The sequence below is a fragment of the Macaca fascicularis genome, chromosome 11 (genome assembly GCF_037993035.2).
Source record: "Macaca fascicularis isolate 582-1 chromosome 11, T2T-MFA8v1.1".
In the NCBI taxonomy this organism is placed as follows: domain Eukaryota; kingdom Metazoa; phylum Chordata; class Mammalia; order Primates; family Cercopithecidae; genus Macaca; species Macaca fascicularis.
The window spans coordinates 120,093,932-120,119,950 of NC_088385.1; the positions used below are offsets into that span (position 1 = coordinate 120,093,932).

The following is a 26,019-nucleotide window of genomic DNA, read 5'->3' on the forward strand; positions in this document are numbered from 1 at the left end:
CCAGGGGCACATGGTGAGGGTCAGGGTCGGAAACCAAACCCTGCACTGGGTCAGGAGCCTGCCCTCTTCCCATCTCTCCAGACTAAGCACGTGCTGGGCCCTGCTGACCCCTGGCTAGCTCTGGAGCAAAAGCAGGATGTCTCTCCCTAAAAGCTAACTGCACCGGGGGTGGTTTCTGCCTGGACATTGTGGGAGGCTCCTTCCCTCCCTCTGCCCCTCCCACACCCATGCACAGCTCTCAACCCAGAAGGTCGGAGATCTGTAAAGCCTGCACAGGGCTGCGTGCTGCCTCTAGCCCTGAGCAGGCCCTGGGTGCAGGGCCCATTTCCTTCTGCTCCTGCCTGTCACCGGGCCCCTGGGGCTGCTGGGTGGGGCTGTGCTTGCACCTCCCTCACTTGGCCCTTGCACTCTCGGCTTCGCTCCCAGGAAAATGCTTTGAAATGCCCCCTCCAATTCACCCCTGTGTGGCGCCCAACTGAGGCCTCCACCTCCGGTGACTGCACAGGCTGCCCCTGACCCCGGCCAGGCCCCACAGCCCTTTCCTGTGCCCTTGCATCTGACCCCAGACTCTCCACTGCAGAGTCTGCTTTCCAGCTGCCTCCAGGCATGGGCTGGGACACTGCAGGGCCACACGGTCACCTGAGGGGGCCACAGCCTGGACAGAGATCACCACTGGCTGCCAAGAGTGAACAGCCAAGGAGAAGGGGGCCCGGAGCTCTGAATCTTAGCTCCCCACCTTCCTGCGGTGTGCACGCGGGTAGGCCTGTCAGAGCCGTTTTCTCATCTGTGAAGCAGAGGTGACTGACAGCCCTCCCTCCAGCACAGATGGACAAATGAGGCAAGATGTGTACAGGGCCCGGGAACCAGCAGGACTGCAGGTGGAAGCCCACAGTTGGAGGCCCATAGATGGAGGCCATGGTGATTCCTGTTGTCTGTCCCATGCATTCCCACTCTAGGGTGTATACAGAAATGTCCTGTGGGTGGCCGGGCACAGTGGCTCACACCTGTAATCCCAGCACTTTGGGAGGCCGAGGCGGGCAGATCACCTGAGGTCAGGAGTTCGAGACCAGCCTAGCCAACATGGTGAAACCCTGTCTCTACTAAAAACACAAAATTAGCTGGGCGTGGTGGTGTGTGCCTGTAGTCCCAGCTACTCGGGAGGCTGAGGCAGGAGAATTGCTTGAACCCAGGACGTGGAAGCTGTGGTGAGCCGAGACTGTGCCATTGCACTCCAGCCTGGGCAACAAGAGCGAAACTCTGTCTCAATGAAAGAAAAGAAAGAAAAGAAAGAAAAGGAGGGAAGGAGGGAAGGAGGGAAGGAGGGAAGGAGGGAAGGAGGGAAGGAAGGAAGGAAGGAAGGAAGGAAGGAAGGAAGGAAGGAAGGAAGGAAGGAAGGAAGGAAGGAAGGAAGGAAGGAGGAAAGTCCTTTGGGCTTGGTCTAAAGGTGCCTCAGCCTCCCTCCCCGCCCCCTGTGCTCCCCTGAAAACTCAGTCAAGTATAGGGTCACACACTAGATGCCTGCAGGGGCTGGGCAGGCTATACCAACAGGAAAGGGAGGCAGGCAGGGGCTGCAGGGGACCAGGGAGCCTGTCTAATGGGGGCGCCACAGCTTAGCACCCAGATCCAACCGTTTCCTAGTAGATACCAGAAATCTGGATTGTTGTGGGAAATCCTGAGTTTAAAATAGAGGGATTAGCCAGGCACAGTGGCTTGCTTGAGCCTAGGAGTTGGACGCTGCAGCGAGCCGTGACTGCACCACTGCACTCCAGCCTGGGCAAGAGTAAGACCCCGTCTCATTAAAAAATAAAAGGAATCAGTCGGGAGCAGTGACTCACACCTGTAATCCCTGCACTTTGGGAGGTGGGTGAATCACCTGAGGTCAGAAGTTCGAGACCAGCCTGGCCAACATGGTAAAACCCTGTCTCTATTAAAAATACAATAAAAAATTAGCCAGGCATCTGTAGTCCCAGCTACTTGGGAGGCTGAGGCAAGAGAATGGCTTGAACCTGGGAAGCAGAGGTTGCAGTAAGCCAAGATCACACCACTGCACCCCAGCCTAGGCAACAGAGCGAGACTCCGTCTCAAAAAATATGAAATAAAAATAAAATAAAATAAGGAATCATCTTCTCCTGGGGTCAAACCCAGCCCCACCTCCTCCCACAGCCAAAATAGGGCCCATGAACTCTATGGAGACCCCTAACCCCACCCAGCCTCCACTCACCTGAGGGGTCCTCGAGGGGTCGGGCAAGGGCAAGGGAGCGGCCCAGGAACAGGTGCAGATCCAGCAGGTAGGGAATTTCGTCAGGGGCCACCAAGGAGTAGGCTGTGCCACTTCGGCCAGCCCGAGCCACACGGCCTGCAGCAAGGAGACGTTCAAGATTAATTAAGCAAACTAGAAGAACCTGGACCCAGCATGAGTCCCACAGACCAGATCCTGAGCGGGTGAGCCTGGCCAGGCCTCGAACTCCCATAGCTGCTCTCCCCACCTATGCACAGGGAAGTTCAATCATGGTCTCTGGGTTGATCTGTGAGAGTGTGGCCAAGCTGACACGGTGCCCTGGGAGACTAGCAGAAATACAGCAAAGGCCTGCTCATGAGCATGATCAACTCTTCAGTGCCCCCACTTTTGAGAATTGCCCCCAAAGATGCAAAGATTCACACACAAGGAGGTGTGTGAATGTATGGCCTGACTAGGAGAGCCCCAAGTTTGGAACTGAAGGCTCAAGGAGAGAGGACTGGTTAAGTGAATTAGCTGATGGCCACACAGTGGGGAATTAAACAGCTCAGAAAAAGAGTGGGCAAACTGCAGCCTACAGGGCCAGGCTAGTGGCACCCGCCTGTAATCACAGCACTTTGAGGGGCTAAGGCAGGAGAATCACTTGAGGCCAGGAGTTCAAGAACAACCTGGGCAAAATAGTAAGACCCCATGTCTACAAAAAATAAAAATTAGCCAAATGTGGTGGTGTGTGCCTGCAGCCCTAAGTACTTGGGAGGCTAAGCTGGGAGGATTGCTTGGATCTGGGAGTTCAAGCTTACTGTGAGCTATGACCATGCCACTGCACTAGAGCCCAAGCAACAGAGTAAGATCCTGGCCCCTTGCTTGTCTGTGTAAATAAAGATTTATTGGAACACAGCCACACTCATTTGTCTATGTAAATGAATAGGCAGCATTCACACTACACCAGCAGAGATGAACGGTTATGACAGAGACAGTATGGTCCACAAAGCCTAACGTTTCATGTCTAGCCCCTTATAGAAAAGATGTGCCAACCCATCACAGAATGACATTTCATAGTAAACAACAAACATTCGCTATGTGTGGTGATGTAAAAAGAAAAAAACAAAAAGCAAGTTATAAAAAAGAGCACCCAATGTGATTGCAATTTTGCATGAAATACATAAATCCCTACACAGCATTATATTCTGGCTTGTGTCTGTATCTTGGGAAAACAAGGTGTTATGACATTTGGAGATTTCATTTGAGGTTGTCCGACTGGCACTGTTGGTCTTGTGAGGCACAAGAAATTCCCTTTGGGGGGTCCTGGGGACCTCTCTAGGAACATGCAGAACCAGCCCTCCACACAGCAACGAAAACTAGAGGACAGCAGACAGCAACAAGAGGGAAGTGTGCTCACCATATGACACTTATGAATTAAAAGAAGGCAAAGAAAGTAGAGTAACAGTTACCAGGGGCTATGGGAGGGGAATAAGGAGATTTTGTCTGATGGGTAGAGCTTCAGTTTTGCAAGATGAAAAAGTTCTGGGGCTGAGCATGGTGGCTCACACCTGTAATCCCAGCACTTTGGGAGGCTGAGGCAGGCGGATCACTTGAGGTTAGAAGTTCAAGACCACCCTGGCCAACAAGGTGAAATCCCCGTCTCTACTAAAAACACAAAAACTTAGCCAGGCGTGGTGGCAAGCACCTGAAATCCCAACTACTTGGGAGGCTGATGCAAGAGAATAGCTGGAACCCAGGAGGTGAAGGTTGCAGTGAGCTGAGATCATGCCACTGCACTCCAGCCTGGGGGACAGAGCAAGACTCTATCTCAAAAAAAAAAAGGTTTTGGGGACAGATGGTGGTGATGGTTGCACAATGTGAACACACTCAATGCCACTCCACTGCACACTGGGAAATGGCAAAATGCTGAATTGTATGCTATGTCTACTTTACCACAACTTAAAATAGAAACATCAGAAGAATGGATGCACACCAAAATGACGGCCATGTCATCAAAGAGCAATGGGGAACAGCGATCTCTGAAATGAGACCACAGCTGCTCCGTGACTTACAAAGGGCTGCATCTCAATAAACCCAACAGCTGTCAAAAATACACTCACTGCACCTAACCCACTAAACGTCACAGCTCAGCCAGCCTGCCTTGAACATGCTCCAAACACTTCCATTAGCCTACCCTTAGGCAAAATCATCCCACACATAGCCGATTTTAAAATAAAGTGTTGAATATCTCATGTAACTTATTGAATCTGTACTGAAAGAAAAAAATAGAATGGTTGTATGGGTGCTATTGTAAAGTCAAAAAAACCATAAGCTGAATAATTGGGTCTTTTTTTTGTTTTTTGAGACAAGATCTTGCTCCGCTGCCCAGGCTGCAGTGCAGTGGCACAATAGGGAGTTTGAGACCAGCTTGAGCAATACAGCAAGGCTCTGTCTCTAAAACAAGCCCACAGCCACCCCATATGCAGTGTCAGGAGTTAAGCCTTGTACCCTCGGCTTCTGCCAGGATCCAGCACCCCTGCCTGCCCCAGGGCCAGCCACGGGCCGCTTACCCACACGGTGCAGGAAAAGCTTGCCCTTGGCAGGGAAGCTATAGTTGATGACATTGTCCAGCAGCGGGATGTCCAGGCCCCGGGCGGCCAGGTCAGTCACAATGAGGGCGGAGCACTTGCCAAGCGTGAATTTGGCAAGGTTGATCTTGCGGGCTGTCGGGTCTAGGGCACTGTAGATGTGGGCGCAACTCACCCGCTGGGTCGTCAGCAGCTACTCAGAGCAAAGATGGTAACAAAGTGAGAAGGAGACTTGGAGGAGAAAGGAAAGGAAGCCAGGCCATGGCGGGGGACGGGCACTGAGGTGCAGAGAGAAGACCACGGGTTCTGGAGTCTGGCACCCTTGGTCTGAATCCCAGCTTGCTGGGTGACGCCAGTTTGGGGAGGAATGGAGCTTACAACACCTCCCACCTCTCTGCAGGGCTGTCTGAGGATCAGAGATGATGTGTGCAGAGGGCCCTCATCAGAGATGATGTGTGCAGGGAAGCTGCAAATGCTACCTCAGTGCACAGGCCTTATCCTGATTCTGCTACAAACAAGCTGTGTGACCTTGGGCAAGTTACCAAACCTTTCTGTGCCTCATTTTCCTCATCTGTACGAATAACTGCCCCTTCTTTGTAGCCTTATTATGAGGATCACATGAGTCAGTATACACAGTGCTGAGAACAGAGTCTCAACATGGGACACTCATGATGGCGCTAGCTGTTCTTTACAGATTACTATTTAAACTGGGCGTGGTGGCTCACGCCTGTAATCCCAGCATTTCAGGAGACCAAGGCTGGAAAATCACTTAAGCCCAGAAGCTCAAGACTAGCCTGGGTAACACAGCAAGACACCATCTCTACAGAAAAAATAAAAATAAATCAATAAATAATGAGCTGGCATGGTCAGGCATGGCTCGTGCCTAGAGTCCCAGGTACTTGGGAGGCTGAGGTGGGTGGATCACTTGAGCCCAGAAGGCAGAGGCTGCAGTAAGCCATGATCATGCCACTACACTCCAGCCTGGCCAAAGGAGCAAAACTCTTGTCTCTAAAAAAAACTATTTAAAAATGACTATTTTGGTCTTACTCGCTGGTGACCCCAGCAGCTGCACAGAGGGAGCGTTGTTAACTGTGTGTGGAGTGAGCGAAACCCAGTGAACCATGTCCTCAGATAACAGACCCAGGTGTAGCCGACGGGGAGGCAGGCACTGACAGAAAGGGGCCCCCCGCCTTCTGGGGCACAGCGACTCCCCAGGCTTTGACCCAGGCGAGGGTCACACAGGGATAACACATAGGAAAAAACTCTGAGCCACTCACACATGCTAACAGCACTTCACACAGCTTACTACGTGCAGGTCATGCCTCAATCTTAAGATGTCGAACAAACCAAACACTAAAAATCTACAGGAAAATGACAGGATGGCAGGGACAGGTTTCAAAATAACCTGGATGATAAGGGGAAATAATGGATGAAGGTCAAGACCAGCTATGAGCTGGTAACAGTTGTACCTAGATAACGAGTACCCAGGAGTTCATCATATTATTTTCTGATCTTAGTATGTCTTTGAAATTTTCTCACAATAAAAAGTTTAGGCCAGGCGCTGTGGCTTACACCTGTAATCCCAGCACTTTGAGAGGCTGAGATGCGCAGATCACTTGAGGTCAGGAGTTCAAGACCCGCCTCGCCAACACAGCAAAACCCCGTCTCTAAGAAAAATGCAAAAATTAGACAGGCATGGTGGTGCCTGAAGTCTCAGCTACTCAGGAGGATGAGGCAGGAGAATCACTCAGATCTGGGAGGTGGAGGTTGCAGTGAGCTGAGATTGTGCCACTGCACCCCACTCTGGGTGACAGAGTGAGATGCCATTTCCAAAGGAAAAAAAAAAAAAAAAAAGAAATGTTTTCATAGTAAAAAGTTTAGGCTGGGCACAATGGCTCACACCTATAATCCCAGTACTGTGGGAGGCCAAGGTGGGAGGATCACCTGAGCCCAGAAGTTCAAGACCAGCTTGGGCAACTGAGTGAGAACCTGTCTTTACAACATACAAAAATAAGTAACCAATTAGCTGGGCATGGTGACAAGCACCAGAAGTCCCAAATACTCGGAAGGCTGAGGTGGGAGGACTGTTTGAGCCTGGAAGGTCAAGGCTGCAGTGAGCCGCGATTATGCCACTGCACTCCAGCCTGGATGGCAGAGTGAGGTTCCGTCTCAAAAAATAAAAATAAAAATAAAAATAAAAATAAAAATGACCATCTTGAGCCCAGGCCCAGGTTCCTGGTCCACTCTCATGCTGCCCTCTAGTGACCGCACAGGGAACTGCAGCTCCAAACTCCAGCTGAAGGAGGTGACGGTCCCACTCAGGACTGGGCTCACCTCAGTGAGGTACTCGGCATGGTGCTTCGTGGCCACAAACACCACGGTCTGGTCCTGGGGTCGCACCACGTTGCGCAGCAGGTGGAGCAGCACGGCAGCCTTGGTGTCCTCCCGCACGAGGAAGAAGGAGGTCTGTGGGGAGAGGGCATCACGAGTTGGCTTTCGGGATCCTGGCCCAGAGCCTGCAGGGCCCACCTGGACACACCCTCCTGGGACAGGACAGGTGCAGCCTCACCTTCAGCTGCTCGTTGAGCTTGGTGTCCACGTCAAGCCGGATGAGCACAGGCTCTGTGAGGCCTGCAGGAGACGTGGGGGAGAGTGGGGGTGTCGCAGAGGGACTGGACCCCCAGGCCCCAGCCCCACCCCCAGCCCCCATCTCCACCCCCAGCTCACGCACCAGCGCGGGCAAATTCCACCAGCAGTTTGGGCAGCGTGGCGGAGAAGAGCACCGTCTGGTGGCCCCCAGGGAGGCGGGCGATGATCTCCTGCAGCTGCTCTGCGAAGCCCATTTCAAAAAGCCTGGAAGGGTAGAAGGCAAGACCAGGTCAGAGGGGGCCTCCGCTCCCTGGAGTTCCAACCTCAGCCATCCTTGTCCCCACAACTTCTGCGGTGTCCCAGGGCTCCTCTCTCTAACTCAGCCCACTCACACTTTATCGCGTGACTTCATCCTAAGCAACAATAACCTTGAAATCTGGAATCTGTCTCAGTTATGTTCTTACAAACTCATGCTGAAATAATCGACAGCAGCCCAGGCTGACTGCAGAGGTTCACGCCTGTAATCCCAGCACTTTGAGAGGCCAAGGTAGGAGGAGTTTGAGAACACCCTAGGCAAGACCCCATCTCTACAAAAAATAAAAAATTAGCTGGGGCCAGGCATGGTGGCTCACGCCTATAATCCCAGCACTCTGGGAGGCTGAAGCAGGTGGATCACCTGAGGTCAGGAGATCGAGACCATCCTGGCTAACATGGTGAAACCCCGCCCATAATAAAAATACAAAAAAAAATTAGCCGGGCGTGGTGACAGGCGCCTTTAGTCCCAGCTACTCGGGAGGCTGAGGCAGGAGAATGGCATGAACCCGAGAGGCAGAGCCTGCAGTGAGCCAACATCGCACCACTAAACTCCAGCCTGGGTGACAGAGCGAGACTCTATCTCAAAAACAAAACAAAACAAAGCAAAACAAAACAAAACAAAGAAAACAATTAGCTGAGCGTGGTGGCGAATGCCTATACCCCCAGCTACTCAGGAGGCTAAGGTGGGTGGATCCCTTGAGCCTGGGAGGTCGAGGCTGCAGTGAGCCATCATCACACCAGACTGGGCGACAGAGCAAGACCCTGTCACCATCAATCAATCAATGATAGCAGTCCCTCCCCTCTTTCCCCACCTCCCCCTCCCCAACTCTGCCAGGGAGGGTTCTAAGTACTTTACAAGTATCAAGTCTTCGGGTCCTCACAGCACCCCTGGGAGGTACATGCTACTTTATCCCCATTTTGCAGTTGAAGCAGCCAAGGCCCAGAGATGCCCAGTGATTTGCCCAAATTCAGAGCTGAAGTCGCAGAGCTAGGACTGGATCCCACTCCTGTCTGTCTCCTGAGTCCATGCTCTCAACTTTGTGCTTTTAAAAAAATATCTTTGAAATCCCACGTTAGGGGCCGGGCACTGTGGTTCGTGCCTGTAATCCCAGTAATTTGGGAGGCTGAGGCGGGTGGATCACCTGAGGTCAGGAGTTCGAGACCAGCCTGGCCAACATGGTTGAAACCCCATCTCTACTAAAAATACAAAATTAGCTGGGCATGGTGGCGTGTGCTTGTAACCCCAGCTACACAACAGGCTGAGGCAGGAGAATCACTTGAACCTGGGAGGCGGAGGTTGCAGTGAGCCAAGATTGTGCCATTGCACTCTAGCCTGTGTGACAGAGCGAGACTCCATCTCAAAAATAAATGAATAAATAAATAAATCCCATGTTAGATGTCCTACTATTTATTTCAATACTCCTGAAATGCAAAATTATAAATATTGGTCAGAGAGCCCCACAGACGAGCTCCAGCACCACTTATGAGGAGGTCTGCAGCCCACATCTGGGGAGACACTGCTTCGATCTTGGCCACACGGGTCTCTCCCGGCAGAGCCTTCCTCTGGTTGACCTCTCTGCCTCTGCTTTCCCAGTTCAGACACAAGTGCTCAGGGCTGACCTGCAGCCTTACCGGTCGGCTTCATCGAACACCACGTATTCCACACTCTGCAGCTTCAGGTTCATTTCCACAGCCACATGCACCAACCGTCCGGGCGTGGCAATAATTCTGGAAGAGGGTGCACAGGCCAGGTGACCCCAGGGCCAGGGCCACCACCATAGTTCTCTTACACCCCCACCACTGGGAAGGGACCTCAGGGAGTCATTCCCAATCAACAAACTCACATGTCAGGATTTTCGTGCAGGGCTGCAAACTGGTCTTCCATCCTAGAGAGGAGAGAAGGGTTTTAGCTTGATAGAACAGGTCTCCGGTTCCCCTTCCCATAACCAAATGTCCAGGTGAGGCTGCACACCCCAACCCCAGGAACACACACCCGAGGCTTGGAACTGAGGAAAGGCCAGTGCTGAGGTGAGGCAAAGGCATTGCCCTGACAAGAGATACAAGCTGAAATATTCAAAAGAACGGTTATAACAGAGTTCCCCCAAAGAGATGGGCTCAACTACAGACCTCAATTCACTCCTTCTGTTGGTCCAGATAGCAACAAAGCTGCCTTCTACCCACAGCGCCCCCAGCAACTAACCCTGGAACTACCAGCTCCAACTAGAACTCAGGTTCCCCGGATCTCTGTCAGCTCTCGTCCTTAAACCCTTTGGACACACATCCCTACTTTTAGTCCTCCTCTGAAGCACCCTTGGGATACCTGTAGGAGCCAGGGTAGCCCTGGGCCAGGACTAGCCCAGGGAGGCCTTTCTGACAATCACAAACTTTAGAAAGAATAAATAACAATGGAGACAAAAGCACTGAAAAGCAAACTCTCTGAGAATCAAGAGTGTTAACAGCAGCATCCTTAAACTTTCTCCCTTAAAGGGGCTGCTCTTTAAGGCAGAAACTGTGGGATAAGGCGTGGAATGAGGCAGGAGACTGGATTCTGATCCCAGCTCCACTACGGAATCATTGCCTGGCTCTAACCTGTCACTTCCTCATTTTGCTCATCTGTAAAACAGGTGTGGCACCTACTACCTAGGAAGGGTGGTACCTGCACATCAGGCGATAATACAGTTTACGAATCTGAGCTATTATAAATATCCCTCAATTCCTGTGCTTTCTGCTTCCAAACAGCCCATGGCCAGGCATGGTGGCTTATGCCTGTAATCCTAACACTTTGGGAGGCCAAAGCAGCAGATCGCTGGAGCCCAGGAATTCAAGACCAGCCTAAGCAACACGGCGAGACCTCATCTCTACAAAAAACACAAAAATTAGCTGGGCTTGGTGGTGCACACCTGTAGTGCCAGCTACTGGGGAGGCTGACGTGGGAGGATCACTTGAGCCCAGGAGGCTGAGGCTGCTGTGAGCTGTGAGTGCGCCACTGCACTCCAGCCAGGGTGACAGAACGAGACCTTGTCTCAAAATAAACAAACAAAAAACAAAAACAAAAACCAAGCCCACAATTAGGCATATTAAAGTAGATACACCTGTCTATCCTGTGAGCTGACGACTCTATTTCAGGAGCATCAGAACTTCTGAGTGGCAGTGCTTCTGTGGACAATTTATTTTAACATTTTATTGTAGGATTTCCTTTGTTGGTTTTTTTTCTTAAGCCAGTCAAATTTAGCAGTGAGGGGGTTGTACACCAACTTTAATGATACTAATGTTGGTAAGTTCTGATAACCTGCTACCACTGGACCAGCCTTGTTGGGTTTTTGTTTTGTTTTTTCTTTTTCTTTTGAGACAGAGTCTCGCTCCATCACCCAGGTTGGAGTGCAGTAGTGCCATCTCGGCTCACTGCAACCTCTACCTCCCGGGTTCAAGTGATTCTCCTTTCTCAGCCTCCACTGTAGCTGGGATTACAGGCATGCGCCACCACGCCCAGCTAATTTTTGTATTTTTAGTACAGACAGGGTTCCACTATATTGGTCAGGCTGGTCTCGAACTAGTGACCTCAGAGGATCTGCCCGCCTTGGCCTACCAGAGTGCTGGGATTACAGGCATTTCCCACTGGGCCCAGTCTTGTTGGTTTTTTTGAATGAGCACAGAAGTTGCCATTATTAATAAGCAACAGAGCTAAATCAAACTAATGTCCTGGAGACACAGAGATGTGCCTGCACGGTGGTGACTCTGGTGTGCGGTGCAGGGACCTTACCTGTCTCCACCTAGGATCAGGGCAGTCTTGAGGCCAGTGAACTTGCCTAGCTGAGAAGAGAAAGTGATTGAGAGAGGGCAGGAGTGAGATGACAGCACACTCGTGGCCTTTGTGCCCGGTCCCAAGTCAGCCCTCGCCTCCCACCTCTCCCCAAGCCCACACACACCTCCTTAGTGAACTTCAGGGTCTGCAGGGCCAGCTCTCGGGTGGGCGAGAGGATGAGGGCACGGGCCCCAGTCTGGGCACTGTGGGTCTTGAGCCGCTCGAACATGGGGAGGAGGAAGCAGGCCGTCTTGCCACTGCCCGTCCGGGCCATGGCCACCACGTCCTTGCCATCCAAGATCACTGGGATGGTCTAGAGAGGCACAAGCAGGGAAGGTCAGGGTCAGCTCCTCCCAAATACCACATAATCCAGAGCTTCAAGGTCCTGAGGAGTGGGCGTGCTACGGATCTCAGTGAATGGGCAGGCACCTGTCACCCAGCCTTAAGCCTATTCTTGCCCATTCTTTCAAAAGCCTGTTAGCACGCCTCTAAGGATAAGCGGCTCACTACCCCAACTCTTTCCATTGCTGGAACACCCTTCTTCAGGCAGAGCAGACTCTACCTCCCGTCCAGTCCTCCTCAGCACCCCAGAGAGATGGCTCCCACTGGGTGAAGCATCTGAGAACAATAATCATAATCCCTGGATGATAATAGGTGGCTGCGAGTTGCCTGAGCTGAGGCTTAGCTGTGGGAAGCCTCTGGGAGGCTCAACTGGCAGAAAGGCCCAGAGTCTCTGCTCAGCTCGGCCCAACCTTCTCCACTGAGGACGTGGGCACGCTAGCTGGGGCTTCAGCAGAGTAAAGGGGGCAAGAGATATGACAGCTGGGACAAGGGGTGGCTGTCAAGGGGCCAGACAAGAGGGCCATGTCAATCCTCCCTGGCCCTCACCAGTCGACCGCCCCACCCCTCACCTTCCTCTGGATGGGCGTCGGCACCTTGTACCCCTTCTTCATGATGCCTTTGAACACCGGGTAGCTTAGGCCTGGGAGAGACATGGAACCATCAGGGGGCTGAAGGAGTCCCCGCAGCACCAACCACAGAGAACTTTACAGGACAAGTGACAGCTTCATCAACGATAAACAACAAGAAAAAAAGCAATAAAGCAGAAACTCAAAGGTGAAATGAGACTTAGGAGACAGATCTGACTGGGGCACTTGAACCTTATTTGCTTTTCTGATGTGAACCCACTCTTGATGTCATGAGACAGTAGGGATCTCTGAATGCTAATGGGGTCTTAGACGACACTGAGAAGCTGTGCCTTCGTTTTAGGTGTGGTAAGGTCCTGCGCCTCTCAGAAGTGTGTGCGGACACAATGAGGATGTCTGGAACAAACTTCAGAATCACCCAGGTGGTGGGGAGGGACAAGAGGGTGAGGGCATGGATGGGAGCTCGCTTTGTTGCTTAGGCTGGACTTGAACTCCTGGCCTCAAGTGATCCCACCTCTGCCTCCCCAAACGCTAAGATAACAGCATGAGCCACCATACCCGGCACTCGTCTTGATAGTTGAATCCTTGCTCTAGCTGCTACTGATTTGTAAAGAGTAACAGTCAGGCTTTAATTCCGGCCAGCCAGGTGTCCCCACACCACCAACCTATTCCATCCTTTCCCTCCTTCTGAAATGCCCTTCTGCATGCAGTAAGTCCCCGACTGTCTTTGCCTGTTCCTGCATCTGCATCGCCTTTTCCGAGGCCTGTTCTAATTGCCCTCTCCTATGTCAGGCGCACTGCCCCGCTAGAAGGACCTGAATGACTGGGAGACCAGATCTGCTACCCTAGTCTACCCAACCACAGTGCTGGGATCAGAGTGGACATCAGTGATGGAGTGCAGAGGCGGGGTCGATCCCCAGCTGCCACTCCCGCAAAGTCCCCGATGCCAAACTTGCACCCACCCATGGACTGGAAGCCTCCAGATTTCTTCTTTTTCTTGTTCTGGGCACGCACCATCTCCCGGGTGTCCGGCTCCACATCTGAGGTGCATTCTGAGGTGGGGAAGGTGGGCTGGGGTCTGCCAGGTCCCAGCTGGGAGGGAAGAACAGAGAGGCAGTGTCATTTCAGGCACAGTGGGATCACAGGGGGCAGGGAAGGGGGCTATGCTGTTGCCCTCTCTCCCCGATTCAAGCCAATGATGCTTCCGCCAGATCACGTCACTTTTTTGCTAGTAAGTTCTCCTTTGGCTGGGCCAGGACAGGACAGAAGTCTGGAGTGGGGTCTGCAGATAGACTGTCTCGGTTTGAATCCCAATCCTGTCACTTACCAGCTGTGAGACCTGAGGGAAGGGACTTAATCTCCCTGAGCCTGTGCTTCCACACCTGGAGAATGGGGACAACAAGCAGAGGCCTCCCAGGGTGCTGTGAAGATCATATATATGGGTGAGTGTCAAACTTAGAAAGGTGCTTAGAAACGTGGTGGTATTATCACTATCATCATCACCACCATCAAAGCCCTCAAAATTAAATACCTGGCTGGCACAGTGGCTCACGCCTGTAATCCCAACACTGGGAGGTCAAGATGGGCAGATCACCTGAGGTCAGGAGTTCAAGACCAGCCAGGCCAACATGGTGAAACCCCGTCTACTAAAGTACAAAAATTAGACAGCCATGGTGGTATGTGCCTGTAATCCCAGCTACTCAGGAGGGTGACGTGGGAGGATCACTTGAACCCGGGAGGTAGAGTTTACAGTGAGCCGAGATCGCGCCACTGCACTCCAGCCTGGGCAACACAGCAAGACTCTGTGTCAAAATAATAATAATAATAAAAATAAAAATTAGCCAGGTATGGTCACTTGCACCTGTAGCCTGGGTGACAGAGAGAAACCCTGTCTCAAAAAAAAAAAAAAAAAGTAAACACATATTTTTTTTTAAGAGACAGGGTGTCACTCTGTCACCCAGGCTGGAGTACAGTGGTGCAGTAATGGCTCACTGCAGCCTTGAACTCCTAGGCTCAAGTGATTCTCCCACCTTAGACTTCTGAGTAGCTGGGACTACAGGCGTTATACTACCACACCTGGCTAATTTTTTAATTTTGTATTTTTTTTTTTTTTTGGTAGAGATGAGGTCTTACTACATTGCCCAGGCTAGTCTTGAATTCCTGGCCTCAAGCATTCCTCCCTTCGTGGCCTCCCAAAGTGTTGGGATTACAGGCATGAACCACCACACCCAGCCCCTAAATACTTTAAAGAGCCAATCAAAATGCCTACTACATGTGAAGTACTAGACTTTTCCAAGCTCTCCCGCCCCCTACCCCCACCCCACGAGCCGCCAACCAATCTCCTTTCTGATCTCTGGTCTGTCTTGTGCCTGGTCTCCTTTCTGCTCACCCAGGACCCACTTCTCCTGGCACAGCTAAATCCAATACAGACACCTCCTCTGGGGAACCTTCTTGGACTCCAGGGCTGCCCCCTTTCTCTTAAAAATAGCATTTATGGCCAGGCGTGGTGGCTCACGCCTGTAATCCCAGCACCGGGAGGCTGAGGTGGGTGGATCATTTATTTGAGCCCAGGAGTTTCGAGACTAGCCTGGGCAACATGGCAAAACCCCATCTTTACCAAAAAATTTTTAAAAAAAGCATTTAAGGAGCAGCAATTCATAAGAGTGGCTGAAACTTACAAGGCCATGTACTGTAAGCTAGGTACTGCTCTGAGAATTCATACAAATTAACCCACTTAATCCTCACAACAATCTGAAGTGGGTACTATTGTTCTGTCCATTTTACAGAGAAGGAAACTGAGGCACAGAGATAAAGTGACGTGCCCAAGGTCACACAGCCAGCAGGTAGTGGGTGAGGGATGTGAACCCTGGCTTCAGAGACTGTGTTCTTTTCACTGTGACCCTCTAAGGTTGACTACAATCCTCTAGGGCAGAGCCATGGCCTGTCTTGAACGGTCTGCGAGTTTAGAACGGTTTTTACATTTTAAGGAGTTGCAGGAAAGGAAAAAGAAATCAAACAAAAAAGACAGTAATCTTATATGGCCCAATAAAACCTAAAAAAAAGATTTACCGGCCGGGCGCGGTGGCTCAAGCCTGTAATCCCAGCACTTTGGGAGGCCGAGACGGGCGGATCACGAGGTCAGGAGATCGAGACCATCCTGGCTAACATGGTGAAACCCCGTCTCTACTAAAAAATACAAAAAACTAGCCGGGCGAGGTGGCGGGCGCCTGTAGTCCCAGCTACTCGGGAGGCTGAGGCAGGAGAATGGCGTAAACCCGGGAGGCGGAGCTTGCAGTGAGCCGAGATCGCGCCACTGCACTCCAGCCTGGGTGACAGAGCCAGACTCCGTCTCAAAAAAAAAAAAAAAAGATTTACCATCTGGCCCTTGATAGGTCGGTCAACCCCTGCTCTAAGCACATGAAAACAAGGTGCCTGGGACACACAGGCACCTGCAATAGCTACTGAACAGCATGTATGAACAGCATGTCCTTTGGTCTTTTTTTTTTTTTTGAGACAGTCTCATTCAGTCACCCAGGCTGGAGTGCAGTGGGAGGATCTTGGATCACTGCAGCCTCCATCTCCTAGGTTCAAGCAATTCTCCTGTCTCAGCCTCCCAACTAGCTGGGACTACAGGCACGTGGACTACAGGCACGCGCCACCAGGCCTGGTTAATTTTTGTATTTTTAGTAGAGACGGGGTTTCACCATGTTGGCAAGGCTGGTCTCAAACTCCTGACCTCAAGTGATCCACTCACGTTGGCATCCCAAAGTGCTCAGATTACAGGCATGAGCCGCCACGCCCAGCCTCCTTTCGTCTTTTCAACTTTTTTTTTTTTTTTTTTTTGAGACACAGTTTCACTCTGTTACCCAGGCTGGAGTGCAGTGGGGCAATCACAGCTCACCTAGCTCAGGTGATCCTCCTACCTCAGTCTCCCAAGTAGCTGGGAATACAGGCACACAGCACCATGCCCAGCTAATTTTTGTATTTTTTGTAGATGCAGAGTCTCACCATGTTGCCCAGGCTGGTCTTGAACTCCTGACATCAAGTGATCCTCACTCCTCCAACTCCCAAAGTGCTGGGATTACAGGCATGAGCCATGGCACCTGGCCAACAATCTTTGAAACATATATAATCATTTACTTGCCTTCTACAGATGTGGAAACAGTCACAGAGAAGTTAAGCAACCTCTCCAATGTCCCACAGCCAGTGCAAGGTTGGGCCAGATTTGAACACAGGGCGGTGCCGTGAGAACGCCCTTGGTCTGAACTACACACAGACTCCTCTTCTTTGGTACTCACTACCTCTGCCCACCTGTGCTGTTCATTACCTTTAGTAGTTTCTCTACATTTGTTGAGCACCTACTGTGTGCCAGGAGCTGGCTAGGCTGGAAGGGGAGGGAGATGGTGGGATGAGGTCTCCTCCAGTTCCTGCCTTGGGGTTTGATCCTTTCTCTTCATATAAATGCCCACTTACTCATCTCCTTGCCCTGAGCCTACCTGGTGCCAGGCACCTGCTGGGAACAGGACTGTGGGAAATAATGGCCAAAACCCTTCTGCCCCGTTGGTGCTCACACCTGTCCCCTCATGTGCATACATGTAGCATTCAGTAATGGAAAGGGCACAGGCCTTGGAATCAGACAGTCCCAAGTTTGAATCTCCTGGCTCTTGTACTCACAAGCTGTAGGGTCTTGGTCAAGTTTCTTTCTTTCTTTTTTTTGTAAAGCTGGGATCTCCTTTTTGTGTGTGTGTGTGTGTGTGTGTGTGTGTGTGTGTGTGTGTGTGTGTGTGTGTAGCCACTGCTCACTGTAGTCTCCGCTTCCCAGGTTCAAGTGATCCTCCCATGTCAGCCTCTGTAGGAGCTGGGACCACAGGCAGGCGCCACCACGCCAGGCTAATTTTTTTTTTTTCTTTTTTGAGACAGAGTCTTGCTCTGTCACCCAGGCTGGAGTGCAGTGGTGCGATATTGGCTCACTGCAACCTCTGCCTCCCAGTTTCAAGCGATTCTCCTGCCTCAGCCTCCCTAGTAGCTGGGATTACAGGCGCGTGCCACTACAACTGGCTATTTTTGTATTTTTAGTAGAGACAGGGTTTCACCATGTTGGCCAGGCTGGTCTTGCACTCCCCACCTCAAGTGATCCGCCCACCTCGGCCTCCTAAAGTGCTGGGATTACAGGCTTGAGCCACTGCGGCCATCCTCATTTTTTAATTTTTTGTAGAGTCGGGGGCCTCCCTATGTTGCCCAGGCTGATCTTGAACTCCTGACCTCAAGCAATCCTCCCACCTCAGCCTCCCTAAGTGCTGGGTTTACAGGCGTGTAGCCACTACACCAGGCCTTTGACTATTTCTTAACCCTCGAGGCCTCAATTTCCTCCTGTGGAAAAATGAAGATGACAGTTGCCGGTGGTGTTAGCACAGCGTTGGTGTGAGGATTACATAATAAGGCTCGTACAGCTCTTAGCATGGAGCCTGGCACATAGTAAATGGTCAACAAACACAAACTGGCCGGGCTCATGCTAATTTTTAAATTAGCTTCCCAGAGGTTTGGGGGCGTCACTGTCTCAAGCCACGCAGTCCGTCCTTCCCTTAACTCAACCTCCCAAGAACGCTCCAAACTCTCAAAGTCAGATTTTCTGCACCGGCACTTTTCATTGGGCGAAAGGCAACCAGGATCCGCCCCATGTGCAGGAGGCAGCCAATGAGAGACGCGCGACCAAAACCCGGCAGGAAGGCCCCGCAGGCTCCAGCCGCGGGACCCTAAGCCTGACAAGCCCCGAGACACGTGCTCAGGCCGGCGGTCCCAAGACCGGTCCTCGGGCTGGCAGCCTCCCTCCTCACTCTCTGCGGAGCCCACTCCCCAGCTGGGGAAACTGAGGCCTCGGGGCGCTGCCGGGAGCCGGGTCTCGGGCCCCAAAGTGCGTCCCAGCCCCAAGCGCCTACCTTCTGGGCCCGGGCGTCATCTTCCGCCTGGATCTCAAACTCGCCGTCCTCCGAGTCGCTGCCGCGGGCCTGGGAGGCCGTGCCTCGGCGCTTCCGGAGCCCCTTCTTCTTCCTCCACTGGGCCATGGCAGCTCTCGACCGAGGGCCGGCCGCCGGGCGCCTGCCTGCCGCCATTCGGGCCTCGCGCTGGGAACGCAAAAGGGGGCGTGGCCTGCGGCGCGCACCAACTGCTTGGGGCGGGGAGGCGCGATGGCCATGTGACCTCGGCTGCGCTTTCGCCAGTGTCTGCGGCCCTGGGCGGCCTAGTACACCAGCCCCTGAGTGAGTGGCACCAGAGGCCCCTCGCCGTGTTTAGGTACCTCCTGGGCGTCAGGGGCGTGGCGCCCGCCCCTGGGCGGACTCCCCCCATCCCTTGGCGCGAATGGTCCGGGCCGCGTGCGCAGTGCTGCTGGCTGCTCCCTGTTTGCTGGGTGCTAGGTGCTGGGTTCTGGTTTTCTGGATGCGCGCGCCGCTCACACGTCGCCTGTGCCAGCTCCTCGGGTGAGTTGGTCCGCGCGCGGTGCCCCGGCACGGCCTGGGCTGCCGGCGGTCCGGGGCCCCGGGCATTCCGGGCTGCAAATTGACGCGGATCCCGGATGCACCGCGCTCCCCCGCGCCCTCGCCGGGGGGTCCAGATCTGGAGGGAAGAAGACGCGGGGAGGGGTCCTTGAGGACCCCGATGACTACGAACCAAGATGCTCAGGTAGGAGAAAGCTCAAAAATGCAGGGACCTCGGGCATTTTTTAATCGGGTCATTGAATTTGGGAGTCGCAGAATGTGGGGCAGTGGGGGCGGCGGTAATCTCCCGATAGCAGTGTAGCCAAGTACACAAGCTCTGGACTCAGATTTCACTTCCACCGTTTTAGCTTTATAGGTGTGACCTACACATGTGACTTCACCTCAGTTTTGTGATCTGTAAAATGGACAAATTCGAAGCTACTTCACAGTGCTGTTGAGAGGATTAAATGAAACAATGCTTGTAAAGCTCTTTGCAGGAGGTAGGCATGGAATCCACGCTGGCTGTCATTGCCCCTGCACCCATCAGTACACACAGGATATAGGAATGTGCCTGTCTCCCCTACCACCATAGTGCGTTTTCTGGTTGGTGCCTAAATGGGCACAGGTGTCATCTCTCCTTCACCCCCAGAGTCATTCTATAAATGATTGCCAGTAGCACCCCTTTCTCCACCATTTTGACAACTAAAAAAAAAAGCCAAAAAAATTTCCAAAATGCCCCCTGAAGTTGACAGCTCCCCTTTGAGATATTGGTTGAGAGAGAACTAAACCCTTGGGATGAGAACTTCAGAGACTACCAGTATTCCTCCATTAGCACTGCTGTGGCTCAGGGGTGCTACTCTGACCTCTCACAGGGAGCCTCGGAAACAGGGCCTGGCTGGCAGAGCACACCTGCTGTCACCAGGGACCACAGGCAGCATGAAGAACCCTGTGGGGCTCGCCGTCAGTGGGATGCAGACCCTCCGCCTTCAGCACCGCTGCCGGGGTGGCTACCGGGTCAAGGCCAGAACGTCGTATGTGGATGAGACTCTGTTTGGCAGCCCAGCAAGCACCCGGCCTACTCCACCAGACTTTGACCCGCCCTGGGTGGAGAAGGCTAACAGAACCAGAGACGTGGGCAAGGAGGCATCGAAGGCCTTAGGGGCAAAGGGGAGCTGTGAGACCACCCCCTCAAGGGGCAGCACCCCGACCCTCACTCCAAGGAAGAAGAACAAATACAGGTAATGGGGTAGGGAGGTACAAATCCTGTACTCAGTGCAGCCACCTGGATTCCAGTTACAGCCCTGATGTTCACCTACTCTGTGACCTTGGGCAAGCATCTTGACCTCTCTGAGCCACAGTTTACTCATGTGGAAAATAGGACCAATGATTCCTACCTAGGGGAATTGTTGATGGATTAAATGAGAGAGGGGTCTGCAGCACTTCGCACAGTAACCTAATACTTAGCTGTCAATAAATGGTAGTGTTGATGGTTGTGATGGTGGACTCCCTATCCCCAAATGTCACAAACTGGGCATCTGAGGCCCAGAGGAGTCAACTGATGCATAAGATCACAGAGAAATTTGCATAAGGTTATTAATATTAATATGATCGATCCTTGAAATGGCATAGATGTGGTGTTTCTGAAGTCATTCTGAAAATGGGTTTTGGCTCGGTGGGGTAGCTTATGCCTGTAATCCCAGCACTTTTAGAGGTTGAGGTGGGATCACTTGAGCTCAGGAGTTTGAGACCAGCCTGGGCAGTGTGGTGAAACTGTGTCTTTACAAAAAATACAAAAATTTGCCAAGTGTAGTGGTGTGCGCCTGTACTCCCAGCTACCTGGGAGGCTGAGGTAGGAGGATCGCCTGAGCCCAGGAGGCAGAGATTGTAGTGAGCCCAGATCACGCCACTGCACTCCAGCCTGAGTGACAGAGTGAGACCCTGTCTCAAAAAAAAAACAAAAAAAAAATTGAAAGTGGGTCTTGCTGCATTTTTATGAACAAGTTAGAAAAATAGGAACTAATGCAAATTGTCATTGTTGTTAATTAATTAGATTAGAATTAGATTATTTGGACTGTTTCAGATTAATATCAGCCTGGAGGGAGGTGTCTAGTGGTGAGCCACAGGACTCTATCCTGTTTATTGTTTACAGTGGTTTGGACAAAGACACAGAAGATGGCCGGGCGTGGTGGTTCACGCCTGTAATCCCAGTACTTTGGGAGGCTAAGGTGGGCAGATCACGAGGTCAGCAGATCGAGACCATCCTGGCTAACACGGTGAAACCCTGTCTCTACTGAAAATGCAAAAAAATTAGCTGGGCGTGGTGGCTGGCGCCTGTAGTCCCAGCTACTTGGGAGGCTGAGGCAGGAGAATGGCGTGAACCCGGGAGCTGGAGCTCACAGTGAGTGGAGATCGCGCCACTGCACTCCAGCCTGGGCGACAGAGCGAGACTCCATCTCAAAAAAAAAAAAAAAAAAGAAACAAGACAGAAGATTAGCACAGTAGTTGGCTAGGGCCACGATGACAAAATACCACAGACTGGGTGGCTTAAACAACACAAATTTTTTTTTTTTTTGAGAAGAGTCTCGCTCTGTTGCCTAGGCTGGAGTGCAGTGGCACGGTCTTGGCTCACCACAACCTCCACCTCCCGAGTTCAAGCAACTCTCCTGCCTCAGCCTCCCAAGACTACAGGCACACACCACCATGCCTGGCTAACTTTTTTTTTTTTTTGAGATGGAGTTTCGCTCTTGCTGCCCAGGCTGGAGTGCAATGGAGCTATCTCAGCTCACTGGAACCTCTGCCTCCCAGGTTCAAGCGATTCTCCTGCCTTACCCTCCCGAGTAGCTGGGATTATGCTGGCTATTTTTAGTAGAGATGGGGTTTCTCCATGTTGGTCAGTCTGGTCTTGAACTCCCTACCAGGTGATCCACCTGCCTCGGCCTTCCAAAGTGCTGGGATTACAGGTGTGAGCCAGTGCGCCTGGCAATTTTTGCATTTTTAGTAGAGATGGGGTTTCACTATGTTGGCCAGGCTGGTCTCGAATTCTTGACCTTGTGATCCGCCCGCCTTGGCCTCCCAAAGTGCCAAGATTACAGGCGTGAGCCACTGCACTTGGCCATAACACATATTTATTTTGTCACAGTCTGGAGGCTGGAAGCCCAAGATCAAGGTGTTGGCAGGTTTGGTTTCTCCTGAGGCCTCTCTCATTGGCTTGCAGTTGGCCACGTTCTCACAGTGTCATCATAGGGCCTTTTCTCATTTTTTTTTTTTAATCCTTCAATTACATGCAAGGGCCTTTTCTGTATACACACACACCCCTGGTGTCTCTTCCTCTCATAAGGACACCAGTTCTATTGGATTAGGATCCCCCACCCTTATAACGTTATTTAGCCTTAGTTACCTTTTTTTTTTTTTGAGACAGAGTCTGGCTCTGTTGCTCAGGCTGGAGTGCAGTGGCGCCATCTCGGATCACTGCAGCCTTTGCCTCCCGGGTTCAAGGAATTCTCTTGCCTCAGCCTCCTGAGTAGCTGGGATTACAGGTGCACGCCACCATACCCGGCTAACTTTTGTATTTTTAGTAGAGACGGGGTTTCACCGTGTTGGCCAGGCTGGTCTCAAACTCCTGAGCTCAAGTGGTTCGCCCGCCTCTTGCTTTCCAAAGTGCTGGGATTATAGGCGTGAGCCACCGCATCTGGCCAGCCTTAATTACCTTTAATTAATCTGAATAAGGCCAAGTGTAGAGACATTTGGGGTTAGGGCTTCAACATATGAATTTGGGTGGGCACAATTCAGTCCATAAGAACTGGCCAACTAAATTTAAGGTTCATTCTGAGCCACAGGGACATATTTCAGATGACAGAAATGAAATGAGAATGGGAATGATGCCTATTATAAAAACAAGAATCAGTTTTTGCCAGTTCTGTAGACAAGGCAGGGTCAGGTGGAGATCAGCAACACTGATACCTACAACATGGCTGAAAACACTGAGAAAACACTGAGGTAAAGATAGGCTGCATTAACGGAAGTATGGTGTCCATGAAAAGGGAGGTGCCAACTCCCTGCTCACCTGGAGGATAGAATTTTCTTCTGGATGCCAACAGGTAGAGGGTGTCAAGTGAGGGGTTGCATAAGAGGTAGAGAAGTTACTGAGCAAAAACCTTGGCACCAGACATATGCAGGCATTAGCCAATGTGGTTTGAGCAGCTAAACCAAGTGGCAAAAGGCTGCCCTTTCAAAGACTTGCAGTTTGGGGATAGAAACACTTTCAGTCCTGGCCAAAAACTATGGGCATGGAATCTTGCAGGTATGCCATGAATATCTGTTGAATTAAAAAAAAAAAAAATAGGCCAGGCAGGCTGACTCAGGCCTGTAGTCCCAGCACTTTGGGAGGCTGAGGTGGGAGGATCGCTTGAGCCCAGGAGTTTGAGACCACCCTGGGCAACATAGTGAGATCCCTGTCTCTACAAAAAATAAAAATATTAGCAGGGCATGGTGGCGCATACCTGTAGTCCCAGCTACTCTGGAGGCTGAAGTGGGAGGATTACTTGAGCTCAGGAGTTCGCGGCTGCAGTAAGCTATGATTGCACCACTGCACTCCAGCCTGGGTGATGGAGTGAGACTCTGTCTCTTAAAAAAAAAAAAAGAAAAGAAAAAAAAAAGGCCAGGTGCGCAGTGACTCTTGCCTGTAATCCCAGCACTTTGGGAGGCCGAGGTGGGTGGATCACAAGGTCAGGAATTCAAGACCAGCCTGGTCAACATGGTGAAACCCCGTCTTTACTAAAAATACAAGAATTAGCCAGGCGTGGTGGCACACACCTGTAATCCTAACTACTCAGGAGGCTGAGGCAGGAGAATCACTTGAACCCAGGAGGCAGAGGTTGCAGTGAGGTGAGATCGTACCACTGCACTCCAGCCTGGGTGACAGAGTGAGACTCCGTCTCCGGAAAAGAAAGAAAAAGAAAGAAAAGAAAATGGGCACAGTGGCTCACTCCTGTAATCCTAGCACTTTGGGACGTTAAGGCAGGGGGTTGCTTGAGATCAGGAATTCAAGACCAGCCTGAGCAACATAGTGAGATCTGATCTCTACTGGAAAAAAAAAAAAAAATTAGCTGGGCTTGGTGGCACCATGCCTGTAGTCCCAGCTACTAGGGAGGCTAAGGTGAGAGGATTGCTTGGGCCCAGGAATTTGAGACTGCCGTGATCTGTGATTGTGCCACTACACTCCACTTGAACGACAGAGTGAGACCATGTCTCACAAAAAAAAAAGAAAAAGTGGAGGCTCTAAAGACTAAGGTTATACTAATTGTGACTCTCGATTGCAAGTGACAGAAAACTTATTCAAACTGGCTTTCCCAGGAGAAGGCATTTGGGGCTCCTGTAAGAGGGGCTCAAACTGTGGCTGGAACTGTCTGTCTCCACCTTAGTGCTACTTTTCCCTGCATGCCATTCAATCTCCAGTAGGAAGGAGATGGCCACAAACTGCTTTGGGCTGACATCCTATCAGCTTAGCAAGAAGTAAAGTCAGGTGGCAGAAAAACATCTCTTTCCTAGTAGTTTCTGCAAATGTCCTAAGGCAGATTCTGATTGGAGAGGCTTGGGTCATCTGGCCATTCCTGAACCAATCCATGTGGCCAGGAGGATGGAATATGCAAATTGTCCAGGCCTGGGGCACATGCCTGGGAATTGGGTCAGGATGCAGGGGCAGTGGATGTTTCGCAAGGTAAAATCAGTGGAGACCAGGGACAGTGGTGCCACAGAAGGCTGTGGCCTCGCTATAGGTTTCAGATTGGGAGACAGGAACTCCTGGGATCTGCAGGGAACCCTCCTCTGCTGCTGCCAGTGCCTGGGGATGGGTGGGAGAGCTGTTAAAGTTTTGAGGGGTTGTTCATCCCCCCGCTCATGGCGTTTATCTTCCCTTTGCCAGACTGATCAGCCACACCCCGTCTTACTGTGATGAGTCGCTGTTTGGCTCCCGATCTGAGGGCGCCAGCTTCGGGGCCCCGCGGATGGCGAAGGGGGATGCTGCAAAGCTCCGTGCTCTCTTCTGGACACCACCAGCTACCCCCAGGGGTAGCCACTCGCCCCGCCCCAGGGAGGCCCCACTGCGAGCCATTCACCCAGCTGGTCCCTCCAAGACAGAGCCGGGGGCGGCGGCAGACTCCCAGAAGTTATCCATGGATGGGTTACACCCTTCATGCCCCCTGAGGCGGGGACTTTCCCATTCCCTCACCCACCTGAATGTCCCCAGCACTGGTCATCCAGCCACCAGTGCCTCCCACACAAATGGGCCTCAGGATCTCAGGCCTTCCACATCAGGGGTGACCTTCCGGAGCCCCCTGGTGACTTCCAGGGCTCGCTCAGTTAGCATTTCAGTGCCAGCTACCCCACGACGAGTTGGGGCCACCCAGAAAGCAAAGCCCCCTTGGAAATGATACTCTTTCATCAGGGTTGCCTATGGGGCCACAGCGAGAGGTGTAGCCCCTTGCCAGGGTAGGAGGACATTCATCACCCAGAGAACCCCAGGTATGAAGCCCCTGTGGGGGCAGACAGACATAGCAGGGGTGGGCAGTGCCTCCCTTTATCCTGACAATCTCTAGTTGATTCCTGCCTTTTTCTCCCGATTGCGGATGTGGGGGCCACCTCTAAGATGCCGTCTCCAGCCCTGTCTCAACCACACTCCAAATTAGTGCCAACCTAGGGGCCTGGCACCTCCCACATCATCCATTTTCTTGCTGCCAAGTGCAAATAAATGGTGTAATTGCCAACCTGGAGGGTCCCCTCTCCTTCAAGCCAAGCTTCCTGCTCAGGATTAGTTTCCAACTGAGTCTGCAAGCCCTAGAGGAGTTTTCCCAGACTCTGTGTGAAGCCTGGAGAACACAAGGGCAGCTGCGAGATTTTTGAGTGAACATTCTTTCATCTTAATGTGCTTCTGTATTTATTTTCATGTACTAAATATATCAGCTTATCAAAGCCATGAATGTTCCTTTTTTTTCCCCCTTAGGGTAAAGGCCATTGTTAAGCCTGAGTTGATTTAAATAACAAAGTTAAATACAACAGGTAGTACAAGGATGTGGCAGACAACATGACAGTGGTGAGTGGGTGACTGAAGTTT

At 51.8% G+C, this 26,019-nt stretch overlaps 2 protein-coding genes across 5 annotated transcripts in view; one reads left to right on the forward strand and one right to left on the reverse strand.

Moving 5' to 3' along the window:
- DDX54 (DEAD-box helicase 54) overlaps window positions 1-18,570 on the reverse strand; it is a 27,282-nt gene extending 8,712 nt beyond the window's left edge. For both annotated transcript variants that reach the window (XM_005572317.4, XM_005572316.4), the window contains exons 1-12: window positions 18,375-18,570; window positions 13,401-13,530; window positions 12,424-12,494; window positions 11,637-11,825; window positions 11,471-11,520; window positions 9,555-9,596; window positions 9,343-9,438; window positions 7,538-7,659; window positions 7,376-7,437; window positions 7,141-7,272; window positions 4,789-4,999; window positions 2,222-2,356 (exon numbers count right to left, since the gene is read on the reverse strand). In XM_005572317.4, coding sequence (XP_005572374.3) covers window positions 2,222-2,356; window positions 4,789-4,999; window positions 7,141-7,272; window positions 7,376-7,437; window positions 7,538-7,659; window positions 9,343-9,438; window positions 9,555-9,596; window positions 11,471-11,520; window positions 11,637-11,825; window positions 12,424-12,494; window positions 13,401-13,530; window positions 18,375-18,548 — 1,414 coding nt within the window. In that variant the 5' untranslated portion in view covers window positions 18,549-18,570. The remainder of the gene's footprint in view (window positions 1-2,221; window positions 2,357-4,788; window positions 5,000-7,140; window positions 7,273-7,375; window positions 7,438-7,537; window positions 7,660-9,342; window positions 9,439-9,554; window positions 9,597-11,470; window positions 11,521-11,636; window positions 11,826-12,423; window positions 12,495-13,400; window positions 13,531-18,374) is intronic.
- Window positions 18,571-18,657: 87 nt separating this feature from the next.
- RITA1 (RBPJ interacting and tubulin associated 1) lies at window positions 18,658-25,881 on the forward strand. 3 transcript variants are annotated; one of them, XM_045366018.2, is made up of 4 exons: window positions 18,658-19,116; window positions 19,280-19,411; window positions 19,784-20,149; window positions 24,832-25,881. In XM_045366018.2, the coding sequence occupies exons 3-4, from the start codon at window positions 19,848-19,850 to the stop codon at window positions 25,337-25,339; spliced, it is 810 nt and encodes a 269-aa protein (XP_045221953.2). In that variant the 5' UTR covers window positions 18,658-19,116; window positions 19,280-19,411; window positions 19,784-19,847; the 3' UTR covers window positions 25,340-25,881. The 3 variants fall into 3 exon arrangements, with proteins under 3 accessions (XP_045221953.2, XP_065380925.1, XP_005572376.3); XM_065524853.1 differs by having other exon boundaries at window positions 19,288-19,411; XM_005572319.4 differs by lacking the exon at window positions 19,280-19,411.
- The last annotated feature ends 138 nt before the right edge of the window (window positions 25,882-26,019 follow it).